General features: G+C 37.5%; 1 protein-coding gene and 1 pseudogene across 3 annotated transcripts in view; both read right to left on the bottom strand.

The window, feature by feature from the left end:
* Positions 1–22,735, bottom strand: part of CHCHD3 (coiled-coil-helix-coiled-coil-helix domain containing 3) — a 280,347-nt gene that overhangs the window by 217,377 nt on the left and 40,235 nt on the right. For all 3 annotated transcript variants that reach the window (XM_042925058.1, XM_042925048.1, XM_042925067.1), the window contains exon 3: positions 2,574–2,655. In XM_042925058.1, coding sequence (XP_042780992.1) covers positions 2,574–2,655 — 82 coding nt within the window. The remainder of the gene's footprint in view (positions 1–2,573; positions 2,656–22,735) is intronic.
* On the bottom strand, positions 4,485–14,476 carry LOC122211707 (annotated as a pseudogene).

Below are 22,735 nucleotides of genomic sequence, written 5' to 3' on the forward strand. Positions count from 1 at the left end.
AAAAATATTACTGCTTCCCTTACCATTCGCCACATAGGCAGCATGAATGGATTATAGATGAAGCCAGAATTGTTGAAACAGTGTGATGGGCTTTAGGGATTCATTGTACTTATCTCTGATTTTCAGTGTGCTTTAAAATGTCCATAATAAGAAGGTAAAACAAGGATAACAAATACTCTGTAGAGAAAAATAACAAAATCTAAATGAATTCCAAAGTCCTTTTTGCACAAATTTGATTCCTTACACATACTTGTACCTACGTGCCAACCTTAAGTGCTTGGGAAACTACCTGCAGTTATGTGTGCATCTGGACAGCAAGGGAAAACAATGAAGCAGCATTACAAGTGACAGGACAATGGCACAAGGAACCATTCTCTGAAACTGCTTACCAGGGTTTACTCAATTAATGCAACAGATACAATAATGTATAAATGCCTCGTGACTCCAAAAAGTTGCTTTTAAAAGACTATGCATAAAACTTTCTTAATGCTTCTTCTAAAGTTTCTTCTCCAGTAGAAAAAAGAAAGAAAAAAAAAATAGCTATTGATTCTTCCAAGAACTACCATACAGATGAACACACACTTTTTGCCGAGACCTGACAGCTGGAAATTTTCATTCTGAAGAAGGCTTCAGACAAAATATTTTTGTAAAGAAAAAATAATAAAAAGGTTGTACTACCCTCCGCTCTCCTTAAAGGTGACAGAAAATAAATTCTTTATCAATAGTCATTTGTCCAGTTACAGCAAAGCTGCCAACCCCAGTCCACAAGAGATAAGAGATTGGCTCTCACTGGTACCTTTTACTCATCCCATTTGCCCTTTACCCTTTCACAGACCAAGGCAGAGCAAATGGGAGTTGAATAATGAAAGGGGGGAGAAAACACACGAAAACAAAAACAAGACACCACAGTGAGAGTTATTGTAACTGAAAGCCTGTACCATGTGTGGAGAAAAGACAAAAGTCCTATGTGAAATATAATAAGCAAAGTACATATGAGAGTCTAACCAAAAAAAAAAGCCTTATTAAAATAAAATTCAATTAAAAATAATAAAATTTCAAAGACAAGAAATTCTACCATAACATATCGATTTTCTTTGCTTCTTAATGAAAGTGGTCTGAAATCTTTTGAATATTTAAACTCCACTCTCTAATTATATACTCCACCAACCTAACCCAATTAAGTAATTATAAAGTGTTGCGTAGGAAACTATTGAAATACACAGAAAACCCTTTTAGCAGTACTAATTACATCTTGATTTTTTTTAAACCCTAAGCCCTGAGCCTTCCCTATTTCCTGAGAAAATGGTGGTCTTACTCTTAAAACTTATGTCCTATTCCATACATTTCAAGTAAATTAGAGGTAGCTCAGCACATTGTCAAAGGGAAAGAAATATTAGGGAACATTTTTCAGACTCCTCAGTTTAGAGATAAAAATCTTTAAGGCCCAGCGAGGTTAAATTATATGTTGAAGGTCCGGTGGTCAGTGAGGACTAGAATCCAATTCGAAGATTCTTTACATTGAGCTCTCTCAAACAAAATAGTTAAGCAGTCCAAAATAAGAACAAATACATACTAGGCATCTACACATGGTAGGCATGTGCCTAGTATTCACAGTAGAAAGATCTTCACATGATTATAGAATACACTGTGCTACATGCAAATTTCAGAAGGAGCACAGATGGAACACTTGACTCTATTTTGGATTAAAATGTATTCATATATTTTTATGAATAAGTACATACTTTAAATCTTTAAAAGTAGTATTTTTTACCACAAAAAATTATGCTGTTTGGAACGTTGCTTTTTATCAATTTATGGCTTTTCCACATCTATCTGAATCAGCACAGGAGGATCTACTTGACTGTCTAGTACTCCATTGTAGGCATGTATCCTAAGTCATTCATCCTGTCCCCATAATGGGCATGTGGATTGCTCCCTGTTCTCTACTATTACAAAAACACTTCAGTGAACATTCTTTCAGCTGTTAGCAGTAGTAACAATGACAATAATTGTACAGATGTACAAAAGAATAAAATGTTCAAGAGTGGTTATCTCCATAGAACAGAGTTATGGAGGATTTTGATTCTTCAACCTTATATATTTCTGCAATGTCTCCGCTCTTTTAAGTGAGCACATTACTAATTAGTCCTATCTGTTAATATGAGCGCTATGTAAAACATGTAACATTCACTAGCAGCTACAATACCGTAAACCTTAACACCCACAGTAGAATACACAATTTACAATCGCAAACCATTTGCTGAGAGAAACTAGCCTCAGAAATGCTTGGAGAATCCTCAAGAAAGACTCCTCACACACCGAGAAACTGTACAATAATCACGCAGCTAAGAACCACACGAGAGATACAGCTGTCACAATCAAGTGTGGGAAGAGAGTAAGGGAGGGTTTGAACAAGCACCATCCAAAACTAGAAAATGGCCACGTTCATATGTTCAACACATTCTGCAGCCCAGACACAAATATGAGTCTTATTACAATCACTCCTCTCCAAAAAGATTTCATAATTATGACAAAAGTCCACCAAAATCTCCCTCAGATATCACAAAACTCACCGTTTCTGATTTTCAGACTCTTTCTTGGCTTGCTCCAACGCCAGCTCCTCAGCCACTCTTCTTTTCAATTCTTCATCAGAAACTAGGATCAATAGAGTGGAAGGAGAGAAAATCAATGATTTCTTAAAAACAAAAGCAAGACAATACTCCAGAAAAACAAAGCGAAGACTAGATCTTAGTGGGCAAAGTTCTGCCAGCTGGTCAGCATCTCCTTGGAACTACCTAAGCACTGTAGAAAAGACCAATTAGTGCACTTCAGGAGTAATTTAATCAAAAGTTCCCTGGTGACCTAGAAATTTCCACACCTGCCAAAACGTATAATAAACTCAAGTAGCTGCTTACTGCCCAGTGGGGACCGAACCATTAAGTACAAATTCTTTAGGATGATGTCCTATCATTAAAGTGTGACCATCACGTAGAAGAGGAGGAGAGGCTGGAAGGAAGGGACTTCAGAGAGGAAGAGGAAGAGGACATCAAAACATTCTCACTTTGATAATTAAACACTTTAAAGAACCACTTACGACAGGAAGAAAATCATTTGTATTTACAACCATTTTTCCATGATTTGTGAAAAAGGACATTTACAATTTATGAAAATTTTATTTTTCTTTTAACTTCTTTATTAAGTTTGTTGCATAAAAGATATACATTCTCATACTGACAAGTCTTGCCATGAACAAAAGCAACACAAATAAGGCAACAGCAAGATGTGCTTCACATATAAACAATCATGTGGTAAGAATGAGAAATCTGGCCCTGCACAACAAAAAGATTAGGAAGCAAAATGTGAATAATCCCTGCATTCAGAATACACCCAAATGTGTGCACAAAGACAGTGCACCCATAATACAGCTCACTTTAAATTCCCGTTTATGATGCATAATTCCTTAATCATCCACTTGTGCAAGAAGAATGAACATGAAGAAACATGAAATCCAAATTGCATTTATTTTCACAACATCAATGCTATACTCAAAATAGTAACTTCATTGAATCTAAAGGTTAAATGTTTCAAAGTGAAAGGCAATCTTAAATTTTTTAACCCTATGAAAGGGTCTGCGAGAACAGGTGGCTTATTTTTCTGCTTGCAAGGAGACTAGGTCTCAGCCTGCACTAAGTGGCATGAGCAACAAAGGACAACAAATACCATTGACAGTAATGCCCAGACATATCAAAATCTCGACTTGAACCACGTTCTTTCTACTTCTATAGCAAGTCTATTAAACAACCAGTGTAATAGAAGCTTCTGCCTCATGCGACAGAATCACTAACTTAACTATACATCTATCAGAAATTTCCAAACCCCATTTCCAAAACAATTTTAGTACACCTATTAAGTACTGTAGGTCACTTAGAAAACCAGAAATAAAACATACAACCAGTCTTTGCAATTAAAAGTTTTTCATAACATATAAACAATGTTCAGATACAAATTCTGAACTAAATGTTTTTTTCTAAATATGATTTATGTAATCAAGGCTTTCGTAAACAAAGACAGGTCTTAGATGTATGATCTGTACAAACTTACAGTAGTGTATATTCCAAACAGAGATTTTCCTCCTATTATGATATGACAATGTAACTCTTTTCTGAGTGAAGACATATGTTAAGGCTTAAGGTGTAAACAACTCTGGAAGGCAAACAACTTAGTAAAGAAATAACCAGTCATCTAAAAATGTGTATCATCTCATAATAGGCCCCTGAATTTTCAAATTTACATGTGAGAATACATTTACATCTTAAATTTCTAGGAAAGGCATAGGCTTTATATAAAAAAAGCAGCAAAATTTTAAACCCACCAATTTATTGAAAAACCCATTACTTTTATTAGAAACAAATAATGCTTCTCAAAATGTTGGCAACAGGTCAAAGTATAGACATATGTTTCATACAGTGTATTTCTCCCTTTAATTATATTCCAGAAGGAGGTGGAATACCTCCTTGGGGTGGGAAGCAGAAGTATTTGATGGATTGTGTGAACTGGTCTCCTTGTACACAAACCATGCATTTCCTCCCCAAAGTATCATATTCAGAAAGCCAAAGATCACAGACACATTTAGGGATCCGATACTAGTTACAGAGCCAAAATAACATGTCACTTCTTGATGGTCACAAGGCTGAAGTTCCTTGACAATACTGTGACCAGTAGCTACTTTAATATCTGTAAGAGCTTTAGCCCAGGCTGAAGTGCTCGCCAACCACAGAAAAGTGGCAATGAGTAACAATGAAGCCAATCATGGGAAGGTTTCGACTATCCCAACACAGGTTCATATAACCAACATAGAGCAGAAGGGCAGCTGAGCAGTACAGGAAGACAAAGACTGCAAATGTAACGTAGAATTGTGCAGAAGAAGAGTAATCTCCAATAAGGACATAATTTTTCCAATTTACATCACACACGTTTGCATCTGGAATTGCCTCAAATAATGCTTCATTCAACCTGAATGGATAGGCAAAAAAGCAGCTGTAATCGTTTTATTTTCATTAACTTTAGGACAAGTCACTTGAATTTCTGTTTTGCCCTTAAAACCTCCACAGGTGGCAAAAGCAAAGATAGAAGCAATCCACTCGAGGACCTTGATGAAGCTGAGTAGCTCCTTGAGCAGGCTGAGGTTGAGCTGGAAGGAGGACATCCTCTGAGGGAAGGGGGGAGAGAGCAAAAATGTTAAAGCCGTATTTTTGGAAACTATGTCATCCACATCAAGTGCCAACAATTGGAGAGAGATGTAAAAAAAAAAAAATGCTGAGAACACAGCTGGAGCTTTCTAAATACCTGGTGACTTGATTTGAAACATCTGGTGTTTCCAATTGGAAGATGTTGTACGATATGTTTTGTAAAGATTCTTACAGCTATGATAGCAAATCAAATAGACAAATCTGACATACTTCTTAAGAGCCTTCATAAGAAATATGTAGAGAGCATTTCCTCTTTACTAGAAATCCACTACCCAAAATCATGACCAAGAAAGCACCACAAAAATTGGGGGGAATCAGGGATACCTACAGGAATTAAGAAGTATTTCAAATGGTAGAGGCTATTAGGTGGGAAATGAGGTGGGACCGTCTCTCCCGTGCAACAACACTTTGATGATCTCCACGCTTATCAGCACCTTGCCTCAGCGCATATGCAAAAAAGTGAATTACAACAGGACATAGAAAGCCTTTTTAAAATTTAGCTAACACTGGACAATAACAAAGAAGATATGGGAAAGGTCATAAGGATGTGTTCTCTTTTTTTTTTAATTTTTTAATGTTTATTTATTTTTTGAAAGGGAGATAAGAGTGTGAGCAGGGGAGAGGCAGAGAGAAAGGGAGACACAGAATCTGAGCGGTCAGCACAGAGCCCGATGTGGGGCTTGAACCAAGGAGCCATGAGATCATGACCTGAGCCGAAGTCAGACGCTTAACTGACTGAGCCACCCAGGCGCCCCTGTGTTCTGTAAGTTGTAGATTATCAGGAAACAACAAGAGCATCAGAGGACATCATCAAGAAGGTGAAAAGACAACTGACAGAATGAGAAAAAATACTGACAAATCATATAGCTGATTAGAGACTTGTATCCAGAATACACAAACAAAAAGACAACAAAATTAAAAATGGGCAAGGGATAGAAATAGGCATTTCTCTAAAACAGATCATACAAATGGCCAATAAGCATATGAAAAGTGACTGAAGGGCATTCATCATCAGGGAAAGGCAAATCAAAACAATGATACACCAATTCAAACACAGTATAATCAAAAAGACAAACATTAACAAGTGTTGCTGAGAACATGAAGAAATTTACGGCAGTATTATTGACAATATCCCAAAAGTGAAAACAACCTAAATGCCTATCCACTGATGAATGTATAAATAAAATGTATATCCATCTCAATAAAGCTTTAGAAAGAAAAAAGAATATAATACAAAAGAAGAAGAATGGACAACGAATTAGGGAAAGGGTAAACACTAGTTGAGTCTAATCCCAGCTTGGCCATCAACAATCTGGAGGACCTAGGGGAAGTTACCAGCCTCTCTGGACAGTTTGCCTCAAAAGGTTGTTCTCAAATGGATGTTCTCCAGGGTCCCTTTCAACTATATACTATGCTGCCCTTTGGCTTCTCTCCTCCACCGTCCATAAGATGAGAAAGATACAAGTCTAGGCTTTGAAAAGGTCACATAAAATCAAGAAAAGAACTAGAACAGAGAATTCTGTCTATATTCAGGCAAATCTTAAAATTCTTTTAGTATTAAAGGTTTAAAACAACGCAAACACCAACAAGAGAAATTAGACAGTAATAGAGGTCAACGAAGAGTCTAAACAGAATAGTCCCTGTTTTTCCATTAGCTAGACTTTGTATCGGTCAAATAACCTACCAGAGGTTCGACTTCCTCAACCAAAAACAGGACCCGCTGGGTTACACGGGTGTCAAGTGGCTATGAAGTTTGAGGCTATGCACTCCACAAGGCGATGATTTTCACATTGTCAGCTACTTCTCATAAACAAGCAAAACAACATCACACTACATTGTTTCAAGTTGCTCACAGCTGGTAGCTCTAATTAGTAGCAAAAATTGAAACAAGTATTTAATCCGATTAGTGCTCCCCAAACTATACCCTTAAGTTTCACATACCAGTTAGAATCCACACACAGGCTGATGTGTAGTCACACCGCTTCCCCCGGATTTTTTCAAATTACCACAGCAACATTTCTCTCAGGCAAAATGCAATCAAATTCTCAACCACAATTCAACTGAATTTCATTCAACCAATTAAAACTAAGCTTCAGTGAGACGTCAGCATCCCAGGTCTGAGGATACAGCAATGGGATCTGTTTCCTAAGTCTCCGTATCTTCCACAGCGTGCTTTATGCCTCTTACATATAGGGGCTTCCTACCACGGGAAAAGCCAAAGTCTGCAGAGAGCTTCTTACAATCGTGTGATACACCTAAACTGGAACGGTAAGGACTCCATTACCAAATGGCAACGAGCTGGGTGGCTGGGAAGGCAGCCATGCAGAAGAGATTGCAGAGAAAGAAATGTAGCCTCAAGGCTTGTCCTCTTTTTCTATACTATCCTGCCAATCAGGTCAACTCCACTACCGGCCAGGGGTGAGGTGAGAAAGAGATGGAGGTAACTGGTGATGTCATCCAGGCAGGCCACAAGGGAAAGAGGTGGGAGTGAGAAATTACCAGCAATGCAAAGGGCCAGGATCTCCTAGAGGTCACTGAAGAAGACATGCCCAAGGGACCAACTAGCTGACATCACTTATGGTCAGGAAAGACACCAACGCACAGCTGTCTTTCTAATGCCCCAGCCAGTTCTTAAAAAAAAAAAAAAAAAAAAAAAAAAAAAAAAAAATGCAATGTTGGGTCTCACATCCAAGGTCACAGCTGAAAAAGTAATTACCTTAGCTACAAGTGAGAATTTAAAATAACAAAAGATAAAACATGACCTAGCATAAAGAGTTTAAAATCTAAAATAGCAAATCTAAGCCAGGCAGGAAAATAAACCAGTGTAGTAATGGGTTTTGAGCAAATCTAAGTTTCATGTTATTTGTTTTTAAATCAATAGAATACAGAAAGCAACAATATACTTCTTCTGAGGGGTCTGGTCCAAAGCACAGAAGGGAAAAAGATATACCATTTGGAGACCACTATTTAAAATGGCCTTTCTGAAAACACTCTTTTCAGCTCTCAGGATCTGAACATTTTCTCAAATAAAACTGTTATTAAATTAAAAGGTCAGAGTTTCAGGATGGACTACTTTAAGAGAAGCACAAGAAAGGCCAACCTTGCCTATTAGCACAGTGAGTTTCCAAGCAGATCTTTAGGGATGGGAAAAGTTTGTGAAATGAGAAAAAGTGAAAAAGAGAAATGCTCAAGCCATATAAATCAGATTTGCCATGGAAATCTGCAAACCTATTTCAAGCTCAGTAAGTATGGTTCCACAGCTTTTACATACATACGACACTTTCCTTTTAAAATGTGTTAAGACAAAAGGGTATTTTCTTCACATACTTGAATGCTTTGCTTTTAAAAATCTTCTCAAAAAACATGTTAATGTCTTCCTCAGTGGCAAATTGTGTCTTAATGAACACAAATACTGGCATTTTCTCAATTAGTTATAGATGATACAACACTGACCAAAGAACATGTGAGAAAAAGTCAAGTATTGCAATGGCTTGGATATAGCAAATCTGGCCCTAAATCCTTTATTTAAAACTATTATTGAAAATAATAGGGGCGCCTGGGTGGCTCAGTTAGGTGAGCATCTGACTTCAGCTCAGGTCATGATCTCACAGTTTGTGGGTTCGAGCCCCACGTCAGGCTCTGTGCTGACAGCTCAGAGCTCGGAGCCTGGAGCCTGGAGCCTGCTTCGGATTCTGTGTCTCCCTCTCTCTCTCTCTCTCTCTGCCCCTCCGCCACTCATGCTCTGTCTCTCTCTGTCTCTCAAAAATAAATAAAAATGTTAAAAAAAATTTTTTAAGACTTTAAATTAAAAAAAAGAAAAAGAAAATAATATACTTGTATGGTTGAAAGCTGCTCACAGTTCCTAACAAATCTGTACTTGTTTTGAGTAAACAACATTCTAAACACATGTTTTCATTAGTCCACTAATTCTTTACTGACTGCCTAGCAATCTTTTACTCCTCTTGGCCACATTCTAAATTTCTAAGAATTTAAATTATTTTTGTCTTAAATCTTATTTATTTATTTTGAGGGGTTGCAGGGAGGGGCAGAGAGAGAGAAGACAGAGAATCCCAAGCAGGCTCCACACTCAGCGCAGAGCCCAATGTGGGGCTTGATTCTCACAAACCGTGAGATCATGACCTGAGTCAAAATCAAGAGTCAGACGCTTAACCAGATGAGCCACCCAGGCACCCCTGAGAATTTAAAGTCTAAAGAAATTCTGAGAATCTAAGTTTCTCATTGGGTTCAAATAAGAAACTCCAAGATTCCTACCTTGTTCTAGATCCTAGTGTTCTTAGGAATAGAATACCATGGTCTTAATACTCAGAGGAAGTGTAGCATAAATTCATTATGCCTCACTTGCTTCTATGTGATATGACTTGTGTCTAAATCCTGTTTTCAGAAACTGGTTAAACTAGAAGGAGACCGGGAAGGAAGGGGTGAAGAGAGAGACTCACTATACTCAAGACAGTTCCTTGAGCGGAAAACAGAAATGACTCCAAAAGATGGAAGAATTTTATGAATGCCTCACATCTATGAAAACACAAAAACTTGAAACTACAACTATGATTCAAGATTTACATGGATTCCCTGAACCTCAAGGGACGTATCAATGTCCCCTGTAACATTTTCCGCCTATGACTTTCCTTTTCCCTTCATCTTCTTTGCAACATCCTTACACTATAATTCCCTCCCCAGTTACCATATTTCTTAAACAATCTCTAGAAGTTACTTAATGAAAATGATGGCTTGCCTCCTGGCAAAATGTCAGGTCCTTCGGGACTCTTTCTTTCCTCTATTTCTCTTTCCAGTTTTACCATCTGCACACACATGTCATGTCCGATTTTACAAAGCCTATTATTTTCATATGCTGGTTTAAAAACACTGAAAAAAAAAACTATGAAGATCTACTGACAGAAGGAAATAAATGTATATATTCGCATAACACAAGCAGATTTTACAGAAACAATGAAACTCTGCCAGGATTGAGATAGTTGAGCCACAGCTTACACCAGAAGACATAACCAAATTAAATTTTCAGCTCTGGAGAAATATCCATTAATCTTATAATTTCAACAAATTCATTAATAAACAAAAAAGAGCACTGATTCTTTTAAATATAATAATGAAAGCATCCATGCAATGAATGAAATACAGCACACAGTACATTAGAACTAAATGGCTCACAGCATGGGTTGCAGAATAAATCCTGTCCCACTCCTTGTAAAAAGTACAGGGTTTGATTGGGAGAAGGTCAAAAGATGACAAGGATAAATCTCTGAGGTTAGAAAGAAACATGTAACAGTTTGCCATCATCCTTCTGTAGCACCATTTACTTGGCAGACAAACCGGATTTAAACACACACGCGCACACACACATGTATACTAAGTATGATGTTCAGCTGACAGTTATGTTAACTATCACCCGAGGATAATGTACTTTAAGACTGCCTTCAAAAACATGCTGTCGAAGTACCTGGCAGAGTAACTGAGGCTACCTATATGTTAAAGTTAATGACAATGTTAGAATGAAAAATCTCTAATGCACATTTATAACCACAAATACTGAATGAGAAAGCACAGTGCTACAAAGAGTTTGGCAGCCTAAACGTCAGGAGCACCAAGTTAACGGCTTCTTTCGTAGTTATTACTGCTCCATCAGGATTTATATATACCTTTGTGAATTTCTAATTTGAATGGATAATATGCAAATAATGTCCACTTTATTGCTCCGTTCACAATCGGCACTCACGGAAACCAGCTCCGTGTTCCTTTCTATGGGAAAACACACATCAATACCAGGCCACAGAAGCTGTATAGCAACAGACAAGCTCATCAGTCATATTCTACAGTTTCCACATTTTTAAGTAGATAATTCATAAAACCAGTATTGAGAATCAGATAGATCTAGTATTTCATGTCTTAATATCCTGAATGATAGTTGCAAGACCTCACAAAGCCTCAAGGAAAAATAAGATCTATAATTTAAATTAAAAAATAATAATTACCTCTGGGTATTGCTTTTTGATGCATAGCTTAATTTTTTTCTGTTTCAGAAATGGATGTGTTTTATCATGGGGATAAAACTATAAATGAAACAGCGTTAAATCTCCAGCCCCAAATAAAGTACCCAAACTTCCCAAACCTGCTTCCATTTCACTTTGGTAGTCCTGAGCATGGACATACTCAAACATTTCTCCAGGGAGTCCTGTGAAATGCAAAGAGGGCCAAACTGGAAATGAAGGGGGCTCCCGTTTAGTCCAGGCTTTGCCACAATTAGTTTTTGTAGATTTTGCTCAAAATCAGTTCATGAGATCGAGCCCCACATCGGGCTCTGTGCTGACAGTACAGAGCCTGCTTGGGATTCTCTCTCTCTCTCCCTCTCTCTCTGCCCCTCCTCTGCTCATGATCTCTCTCTCCCTCTCAAAAGTAAACAAACATTAAAAAAAAGAAGAAGAAGAAGAAACAGACACACTGTAAAATCATATACAATGTAAGTAAAAAGTGTACCTGCTACTCAAAAAAAGAAATTCAAGACAAGCTCCCCACCCTTCCCCCTCACTTCCCCACAGCACTGCCACCATCACCAGGTTTCTGCTCCTGGACGCTCCTTTACAGAAATCTGGAGTCACCACTACTGACATTCTATTACTTATAAAGGAGAGGAAGCTTCCTGTGCTGGCTGGGGATTTCAGTTTCAATATTTAACCTTAGTATTCCATTCTATGGCTAACCATATGAACTTATTTTTGTTTAATTATTTTCTTCCAAATCAAGCAACCTGTAGGAATAACACAAACTAGAGGAATCAGTCAATTCATTAAGTAGTAAATTCTCACTGACTAGGCACTCCTGGGTGGCTCAGTCGGTTGGGGGTCTGACTTCAGCTCAGGTCATGATCTCACGGTCCATGGGTTTGAGCCCCACATCAGGCTCTGTGCTGACAGCTCAGAGCCTGGAGCCTGCTTCGGATTCCGTCTCCCTCTCTCTGCCCCTCCCCTGCTTGTGCTCTGTCTCTCTCTGTCTCTCTCTCTCTCTCTCTCTCAAAAATAAATAAACACGAAAAAAAATCTTTAAAAAAAAAAAATTCTCATTGACTTAATCCTATGCTAGGCCTTAGAAGAGATGAAGGCATACGATCCCTACTATTACAGATTATAGTCTAAGTTAGTAAAATTGTGCTACTGAGGTTTAATATTAAGGAACCATACCAAGGTTGGCTGTAGTCATGGAGTGCTTCGTGGAGTCCCACGTTCAAGAAGCAGGTGGGACAGGAGCAAGTACCTACACTAGAGATGGAAAGGAAACGCGATAAAGCTTATTTGTAAGAAGAAAAAATAGAAGGTAAATTATGTTTAATTGTGAGGAGGCTTGGAAACCAAGCAGAAGTTTGGATAAGAAATGTTACGAAATGTTAAGAAACAGGGCACCATGAACAGTTGTTAAAATAGGGGAATAACGCAACGAAACAGAGTGTGACAGGAAGTTTATTCTGGCAAAGGTTTGCAGATAAACAGGATGGGAAAATCATAAGGCAATAAGTAGTTCTCAGAGTATAGCTTCATCCCCTCATCCCCAATTCTTTCCCCTCCCAAGCAGCAGCAGCACCAGAGAGAGATGCAAATATTTCGGCCCCACCCCAGACCTATAAATCACAAAACCCTGGGGGTGGGGCCCAACAAGCCCTCCAGGTGATCCTGATGGTCTCTCAAATTTGGGGGTGGGGGGGTGGGAGGGGGGCAGGAGGTGATGAAGACCTGAACTCAGGATACTGACAGAAACGATGTGCTGGAAGATATAAGAACTTTTGTGGAAAAAACTGATCCTCTGTAACTGAGAGAAGAAAGAAAGAAGTCAAAGGTGCAACCAGATGCCAGAAAACTAATACCCATGATGGTCAATTAAGGAGAAGCTGTTTGGGCAAGAAAGATAATGAGTTCCATTTCAGACAAATTCAATTGAAAGTAATGGTAGAATCACCACATGGAATTCAGATTTGATTTGCAACTTGGCTAGAAATGCTGATTTGGGAATGACAATTACAGATCTGAGCTCAGTGAATTCTGGAAAAAACTGTGTAGAGAGAAAAAAGTAGAAGACTAAGGAACAGGCCTTAAAAATACATCAGAGGAAGGAGGGGAGTAAAAGAGGAACACCATTAGAGACAAAGAAGAAATGGAATGGAAAGGAAGAAATGAACCAAGATACCATGTGCACAAATGAGGAAGAGACTTCATCTCATGCGCCAATTTCAATCAACTGGCAGCAGCTGCTTGGAGTGCTGTGTGTAGAAGGACTCCACGGCCAGTCCAGGTTCAGTGAATTATAGTCCACCATGAGCACTGGAGGAAGATCTGGAAGCATGGCTAACAATTACCTATCATTCCGTGGAGTGCACGGAATTCAGACTGTGTCGGCATCGGGAATCAGTGGCAAGAGAGTAATGGTGGGCAGCAGGTGCAGGCCTCTCTTCAAAAGTTTAGGAATGAAACAAGAACGAGATAGAAATTTTATAAATAAAAGACGATTTTCACAAAAAGTGGCAATCTGTGCATGTTTGAAGGGCAGCCATAATGAATAATCTGTAAATTGTTAAAAGACTGATGAATGCTGCTTGTTGTTTCTCAGAAGTAATTTGGAGAATACAATGTACACATTACTCATAAGGATCTGATTGTTTAATGTATCATAATGAAGACCAACTAAAGTTTATATATGATCTTCCAGTCCACTTTTCTCATTACCACCCTGTTGCAACGTTCACAGCACAATTTTTAAAGTATATTTATAACAGTGAAACAGAGTGGACAAGCCCACTTCATGTGCTAAAAAGCTTTAACCAAGACTAATGTCCTTCCCTAAATAATTTGCTTTGGTAAATACAAAGTCAAATACCACTCTGACACTTAGAGTCATAAATCAATCTTCCCTCTTCCTACTGTTATGAACAAGTGTGTGCTTTTTGGCAATAAAGACTGTATTTTATCCAAAAATTCATTAATCACTAATAAAAGAAGTGATTAAATAATACACAAATAAATTAATTCCTAAATAGGATATTTAGTTCTTTAAACTGTGACCAACATTATTTTCTAACTTATCTTTGCATGAAATCAAACCCCAAGAAAAGCAGAAGACTCAAAAGTCTGAAAATAAATTCTACCTTCTAATTCACCTAACTTTCTATAGCTCTGGGAAATGTCAACTGACCCCAATCTGGAGACTTTTCTTCTTTTGAATGAAAATAAAAATTTTGACCCAATTATGGCCCTTTTGAGAAGGAAGAAAACTACAGAGTCCTATTTCTAGACACTGGCCCACTATCAGACAGTAGAAACAGAAGAGGATCACAGATAGACCTTTGGGCTTCAGTGACTTCATTTATAGCCCATTAAGTGTGAGATGCCAAAAAGGACGTATTTAACACACTAACTAACCACTACAGAACAATGGCCTCTTCTGGGAAGTTTTTGAAAAAGCAAGTCAGGTTTAACACCCATGCTTAATTCATATTTTATTTATGGTACTTCAAATATATTAAAACTGTGAGACAGCATAATACACATTGGTATTATATTTTTCATTAAGCTATAGTGCAATATCCTGAGTTTTTTTTATTTAATTCACATTGTGATAATTAGATCGGCCTCTTTTTTTGAAGTAAAATTATATCAATAGCCCTGTTTATTTTTTTCCTTCATCTAAAGTAACAAATTTCCATTTATCATTCAGAAAAAAAGAATTTCAATGTAGTCATAATCTCTAGTAAAGCAAAAATAATACTCTGAGGCATTGCGGAAGCTGCACATCAGCAGATCAAGGCTGACTGCACCACCTTTAAAACACAAGACCGTGCACAGGGAATTCAAGACCCAAGCCCTTGTCCTGTCTTTCATTTAAATCCAAGAATGCACTTAACCTTTTTTCGAGAAGTAAAATAAATTACCCACAGTAAAGTTAGGCCGAACAGAAGAGTAAAAACATTTATTATGATTATATTCCTAATGATCCACAAACTTCCTCAATACCAGTGCTATACGGAGAAAGGCAGTAGAACCCTTTCTTCTCATTCAGTGGCGTGTCATTTTTGTTAGCTTAACACCAGGTTTCAGGATGTAAACCATTTGGAATACCTGGGGCTATCCAAGATAGTAATGAAAACAGGTGCTTCCTTCAAACCAGTGTTTTTCTCCCTATCAGAAACAATGCTACTTTCTTTTAGCAAACATTTTGTAATGGTCCCTTTACTATCCCGAAAATAAATGATAATCTGACACAAAAAAGTTGTAATCAATATAATACCCTGCGTGTTATATTTTTAAAAGAATAAAAAGACACTACTTTATAATAAAATAATGACCTTTCGCTAAGTCAATGCTCAAACCTAACCACACTAGAAGATGTAACGAGGGGCATCTGGGTGGCTCAGTCGGTTAAGCATCCGATTCTTGATTCCAACCAGGTCACGATCTCACAGTTCACGAGATCAAGCTGTCAGCACAGAGCCCGCTTGGGATTCTCTCTCTCCTGCTCTTGCTCCTCCCCTGCTCTCACTCTCTCTCTCAAAATAAATAAATAAAAGATTTAACAAAATAGTCTGAATCTTGAGCTTATATATTAAATCACCACAAATGCAACAGATATAACTATGGTTACACAGCAGCTGCATTCTTAGAAAATTCAGTATATCTTAAAGCCATGCAAAACAGACTTTCTGCTTGTATGTTAAACAGGTTCTGGGCTGAGTAGGCAGGTTTTCAACTGCATAAATTTCTGATGAGTCATCCAGAAAATTGAGGGCACAGGACAATTCTTCAAGGTACAGAACTATCCCAGGCCTTGCAAGACATCTAGATCCTTGCCCACACCACTGAACACCAGGATTCCCTTACAAATGTCTAAAATGCCCACCTGGAAACAGTACTGCCTCATCCCTGACCACCACTGCTTTAGACTAAATTAAATATTCACTCTGAAACAAGAAAAACACGAGAAACCTAGCTACTTTATGGTCCATATGACCAATGATAGTCGCAAATAATGCACTGATAGTAATATGGATTTTTCTTTTTTTGTTTTGTTTGGTTTTTTGGTTTATTTATTTATTTATTTATTGAGAGAGAGAGAGAGAGAGAGAGAGAGAGCGAGAGAGAGCAGGGGAGGGGCAGAGAGAGAGTGAGAGTCACAAGCACTGTCAGCATGGAGCCAGATGTGAGGCTCGAACCCACAAACCATGAGATCATTACCTGAGCTGAAATCAAGAGTCAGACACTTCCTGACTGAGCTATGCAGGTGTGCTACAAGATGGATTTTTCAAACACAGATACAAATCTGCTGAGAACTGCAAAATGCCTTCCACCAATGTGATCTCTGCTCCCAGGTGCCCAAGTGTTACTAGCTTCCTCTCTCCCCATACTCACCAAAATCACATTTGCCAGGTCCCAGTCATTCAGATCATCTTCATTTTCCTTAAGGTTTCCAAAACCACTTTCTGCTAATCATCAACTTGTCAATTTTTTTCTCCTCTGATGCCTCAAGATGAGTTCTACAAGGTTGAGGGTTCCATCAGGAATTTAGTAAAAATGGAAAGGTGGGTTCAAATTACAGCCTGAAGACTCCAGCTCACTGTCATGATACCTCAGGAATACATGGAGATACAGGGTGATACCCATCTACCCACAAACTATTCTAATGTTTTCATTAAGAACCCACAGACGTTTCCAGGTTAATGCCTTTAAGAAAACAATTTCCCAAACATAACACACTTCCCATCAAAACTATCTACATCTGATGGTTCCTGGCCAATTAAAACTATGTGTTTCATAAGTGACAATATCAGAATTAACACTGAACAAACAGTTCAACAGGCCATATCATTTTTATAGTCCAGGAAAATGAGAAGGTATTTCAAGCTACTCACTCTAAATTAACTTACAACAATTCACAGAGAGTCTTTCTTGAAATTAAGGAAATGAAAGGTTTAGTAAGGAATAATTTCTCTATAAACACCAAAATAAATTAGCTTTCACTATAGCATATAATAGAAAAACTAACAAATTATAGGAAGGCAGCAAGAATGAGTATAATCTAAATACACATGGTACTTTTAAAAAATGTATTTATGTCATTTTTAAGTACCTTCAGCAACTGGATCCAGTCTTTTAAAAAATGTTATCAGGTAAAGGTCCCTAGAAATACTCTAATAAGACCAATAATTAGAGTATCAACTTATTCTCTGTAAATAGCAATTTCTAATGTACATGACAATTTCATAACATAATTTGCTGAGTAATTGGAGATGTCCTCGCATGGAATTTTTTTACCAAATTCTCCCTCTCTTTCACCCCACCCACCACCCTGTTAGTGTAAGTAAATATAAATCTTCTCTAATTTCATGACAAATTGTAAATTAAAAGAATCCAAATTAATTTTACTGTGTTTTAACATTTTAAGTGGCTTTAACATATTTTATCTGTAATAGAGTTCCTAGAGGATTTCACAGTAAAAAATAAGACATTATACACACATAATATAAAAATATCTTTAAGAGAATTGTATGAAACATTCAGATTTAAATCTATATGCATCTGAAACATGGCATGATAACAGGAATAGTATAACATGCCACACACAAAAAGACTTTCATTTTACAGTCACCATTGTGTGTGTGTGTGTGTGTGTGTGTGTGTGTGTGTGTGTGTGTGTGTGTGTGTATCACATACAACTGTGAAATAGAGAAGCATATCATATTGAATTTCTCTGAAATGGACAGTAAAACAGAGCTCAATGAGAAGCAAGGCAAAGCTATTTTAATTAAAGAATCATGTTTAAAGACACCTGTGTTCTCTTTCTGACTTTACCCTCCGTGACTTAAATTCTTAGCAATAAATTACCAAGGAGGTTTTTCTCGAAGATGAAGTAAATTATGGAGGTATTTTAAGGCCAATGATGAACATCATTACAAAAACAGAATGAAGCTCTACTCAACTGAAGAACCACCAGCATTTCATTTTTAAAATCTTGACTATTTTATAACACTTCATTGAGCCAATACTGTATTTCACAAGAGACTATTTTAAGCCATATATTCTTCAGAATGTCAACATGCTATGATTTACAATTTTTTTCAATGGACAGAAAAGATATAATAAGAAAATTTTTTTTAATTTAAAAAACCGGGAACTGAGGGTTGCTGGAGGGAAGGTGGGGGGCGGGGGGGGGATAGGCCAGATGGGTGATAAGGAAGGAGTAAGGAATTCACTTGTTGTGATGAGCACTGGGAGTTCTATGTAGGTGGTGAATCACTGAATTCTACTCCTGAAACTAATATCACACTGTATGTTAACTAACTGGAGTTTTAACAGAAGCCTGAAACAGAAAGAAAAAAGAAAAATAGGAAAAAGAAAAAAAAATTGTGATGTGCCTCTCATGAGAATTTAAGATTTTGCCTGATGTCGGGGTCCAACTACATAAGTATTTTAGCTTCTGATCTCCAAGGTTCACGTATTTATTATAAGTGAATTTAATCTGACAGTAACAAGAATTAATTTTAATTTCTTTCCTATTCTTTGAACACTGCTAAAGTCATAGATTATGATGAATGATGAGGAGACTGAAGGGTAAAGTAAAACTGATGCGACCCAGTATTGTCTAAATATTCATTTTCATGGCCCATTTAAATGACTATTAGAAACATGAAGGCTGATAGCAAAGAGAAAGATTTAGACCACAAAGGAGAAAGCATACATTGTATATATAAAGCAATGACAAATAGGAAGCAAACTCAATATCCAGAAACAGGAAAATAGTCAAAACAGTAAAACAGGAGAGCCAGATTATGAAATATGGTGCTAATATTAAGAAATAGGCTTTAAAGAATATTAATCCATGAAAGGATTCTCACAAGAAAGCTAAGAACCTAAACTTACCATATTTTTTGGTCATACTGTTTGATCATTTTGTTTTGTAAGTTAAACATCTAGAACTGAAAAGAGCATAGGAAACCATCACAAAGAAATACATACATATATCTATACATAGGGTCTAGAATGATATATATATATATATATAGATAAATAGATAGATCTATATATATAAAGTGATATTAATGATATCTTCAAATTTCGTGGGGAATGGATCATTTTTCTTTTTCTTTATACTTAATGGTTCTTTTTACGAAAAACATACTTTTACATCCCTAATCATTTAAAAGGTTATTTTTTAAAAATGCTTGAATTCCAGTTTAAAAAACACCTTTATCAAGTCAATCATGAACATCAAATACACAGAATATATCAGATTAGCTGACAAGACATTCAAACCTCACTTACACCACCAAAAAAAAAAAAAAAAAAAAAAAAAAAAAAAAAAATTTAAAAAAGGGGCACCTGGGTGGCTCAGTCGGTTAAGCGGCTGACTTCGGCTCAGGTCATGATCTCGCAGTCCGTGAGTTCGAGCCCCGCATCGGGCTCTGTGCTGACAGCTCAGAGCCTGGAGCCTGTTTCGGATTCTGTGTCTCCCTCTCTCTGACCCTCCCCCGTTCATGCTCTGTCTCTGTCTCCAAAATAAATAAACGTTTAAAAAAAAAAAAAAAAATTAAAAAAAAAAAAAACAAAACTTGTTTGTTTTTTTCCTTTTACCCCACAAACCATCCTGCCTACACACCATTATACTAGACTATGTATTCTTAAAAGGCAAATTACTCAAAGAAAGTATAATCAGAGACCATTATTGTAATAATGTTTGGGGGGACAGAATTTATACCATGGTTTCTTATGTGCTACCTAGAAGCATGCCACATGATGGCTATTTGATAAAGAATTCTTTTGTAGTGAAAATGATGAGATTCAAAGTGTCAGAAAAATAATACTTGATGGCCATATTAAATACAGGTAGAAAATGGGGTAGGGGGAGCCTTAGAGTCAAAATATTCTCTTTGCACTTCATTGTTTCAAGAAGCGTTTAATTTTTTGTCTTCCATTTAGATTTTTCAATTGATAATACCAATGGTCCTAGTATGATGAATGATAATATGTTATCAAGGACAGCTGATGAAAAATTCTTAGTCACTGACTTAAGCAATCAACTGAGGTTAAGCAAGTCAGATAAAAGGAATGAAAGATAACCACTGATAGGATTTTCTACATCACACAACAAATAACCCACAACATAATGATGGTAAGGCTCTATGGAGATCCATTTCCTACATACAGCAGTCAACGCTACAGAGTCACTACATTTGGGGATGTTCTAGAAAATCTATAAATTGTCCATTTTGGCTGCAAAACAGACATAGAGTCCTATTTATTTTATTCCACAGAGGCACAGGCTAAAAGAAAATATAACTTCAACTATAAATTTAAACTATATTATATCTATCATTATATTCTTTGCTGCCACTAGCAAAATAAAACATTTAATGTTCTTTGCTTTCTGATTAGATTTATACTTAGTAGGAAATACATATCAAAATTTAGCCTTGCTTCCTTAAAATGGAATCTGACAACTTCTCACTGGGGTTTCATGGCCTGAAGCATCTCTAGTGAAAGCTATTATTCAATGTACCAAACTCTCATTTTTTTAAAGTTGCTTAGTACATGTATACAATACAATCACTGGCTAAGACAAAAAGGTTTTAAATATCTATTTGTAAGAACTGTATCTCAATGACAAATATCAAAATCATCGCTTTTCACAAAGCTTTCAAGACAGAGTAGCAATGACAAATGACAGGATACTGTAACAGATACTATAGCTTTATCGTGAGTTTAATCTTCATCTTATTTATTTGAGTTTAAAGGAAAATCAAACTAAATTATTCATTCCTTACAGTAGCAGAGAAATCTTCAGATACTGTTTATGCAGTTTGAATATAAACTGAAAATATCAAATCTTTTCAATTTTTCACCCATGCTACTAAATCAGGAATAACTAAAATCCAAACAGGAATTCAGACATGTGACAAAGTGAATTATTGGTAACCAAAATACTCCAGCGCTACTCAGCTCTATTCTGAAAAGAACCTGTGTCTCAGGGATGCCCAAATTTTCAGCACTTACAATCTTGGCTATATCCTCATCCAGCCTTACCTAGGAATCCAAACTACCAACTTCAACTAACACAGCACAGGATACCACAAGGGGTAATTTTTGGTTGTGCACATGGCCAATCAGAATAAAGACTACCTTGGGTGTCTGGGTGGCTCAGTTGGTTAAGCGTCCGACTCTGGCTCAGGTCATGATCTCTCAGTTTGTGAGTTCGAGCCCTGCGTCAGGCTCTGTGCTGACAGCTCAGAGCCTGAAGCCTGCTTCGGATTCTCTCCCTCTCTCTCTGCCCCTCCCCCACTCACTCTGTCTCTCCTTCAAAAATAAATAAACATTAAAAAAATTTTTTTAAAGAATAAAGACTACCTTTTCCAGCCTCACTCGCAGTTTCATACCCTCATGGCCATCTTCTGGCTAATTATGTGTAAGCAGACAAGGTGGGTGAAGCTTCTGAGTCATTCCCCACAGCAGAGGCTGGAGGACAGCTGGGAGCCACTTTGGACCATATATACAGAAAGGAAACACCCTAGAGGCGAAGAGCAATAAGACAGAAGGAGTTTGGGTCGCAATAAAAAGGAATCATCAAATTACCCAAAATGTACAGAAGAGAAAAATAAAATTCTAACTTTTTAAGCCACTGTTACTTGGGGTTGCCATTCGACAGCGGAACCTCTCTTCTATCCTATACACCTTCCTAAAATATGGCAAAAATTCAAAGTTCCAATCTACCCTCTCTCAGACCTCAAAGACAATCTCAAAAACATGCACACTTGAGAAAGGACAGGGAGGGAAGGAGAGGGGAGGGTGGGGAAGGGTGGGGAAGGGTGGGGAAGGGAAAAGACACTTCAAAACTAGCTCTGTTGAGCATCCCTGAAAAGAAGCGGAAGAGTTCTGAGGGCAGAGGCCTATGTTTGTCCTAGGGAAAAGCCCCTCCCTCCAGATGTGCATGAGAAAAGGAAACTGGAAAATAACCCAGGTGTTTGGTCCATTCCAGGGTAAGTAATTTAAGCAAGCTATTTAATTTCTTTAGAAGAGCCTCAGTTTCATTATTTCTAAAATGAGGGGCATGGATCAGATCACCTCAATGTTCCTTTCAGTTAACCTAATTCTGAACCTGTGCTTCTCTACCCATGACGTCAGAGCAGAGCAGCTAAGAAGTCAGCTCTGGAATCATTGCCTAGTGCCAAAACCCAGCTCTACCATTGTTATATGTAAATCTTTGGTCATTAGCTTCCCTGTGACTCAGTTTCCTCACCTGTAAAATAAATATAATAAGAGTAACCATTGGGAAAGCAAGCTGGTGCAGCCACCCTGGAAAACAGTACGGAGATTCCTCAAAAAACTAAAAATAGAACTACCCTACGACCCAGCAGTTGCACCACTAGGCATTTATCCACGGGAACCAGTGTGCTGTTTTGAAGGGACACACGCACCCCTGTGTTT

The sequence above is a fragment of the Panthera leo genome, chromosome A2 (genome assembly GCF_018350215.1).
Source record: "Panthera leo isolate Ple1 chromosome A2, P.leo_Ple1_pat1.1, whole genome shotgun sequence".
Classification (NCBI taxonomy): Eukaryota; Metazoa; Chordata; class Mammalia; order Carnivora; family Felidae; genus Panthera; species Panthera leo.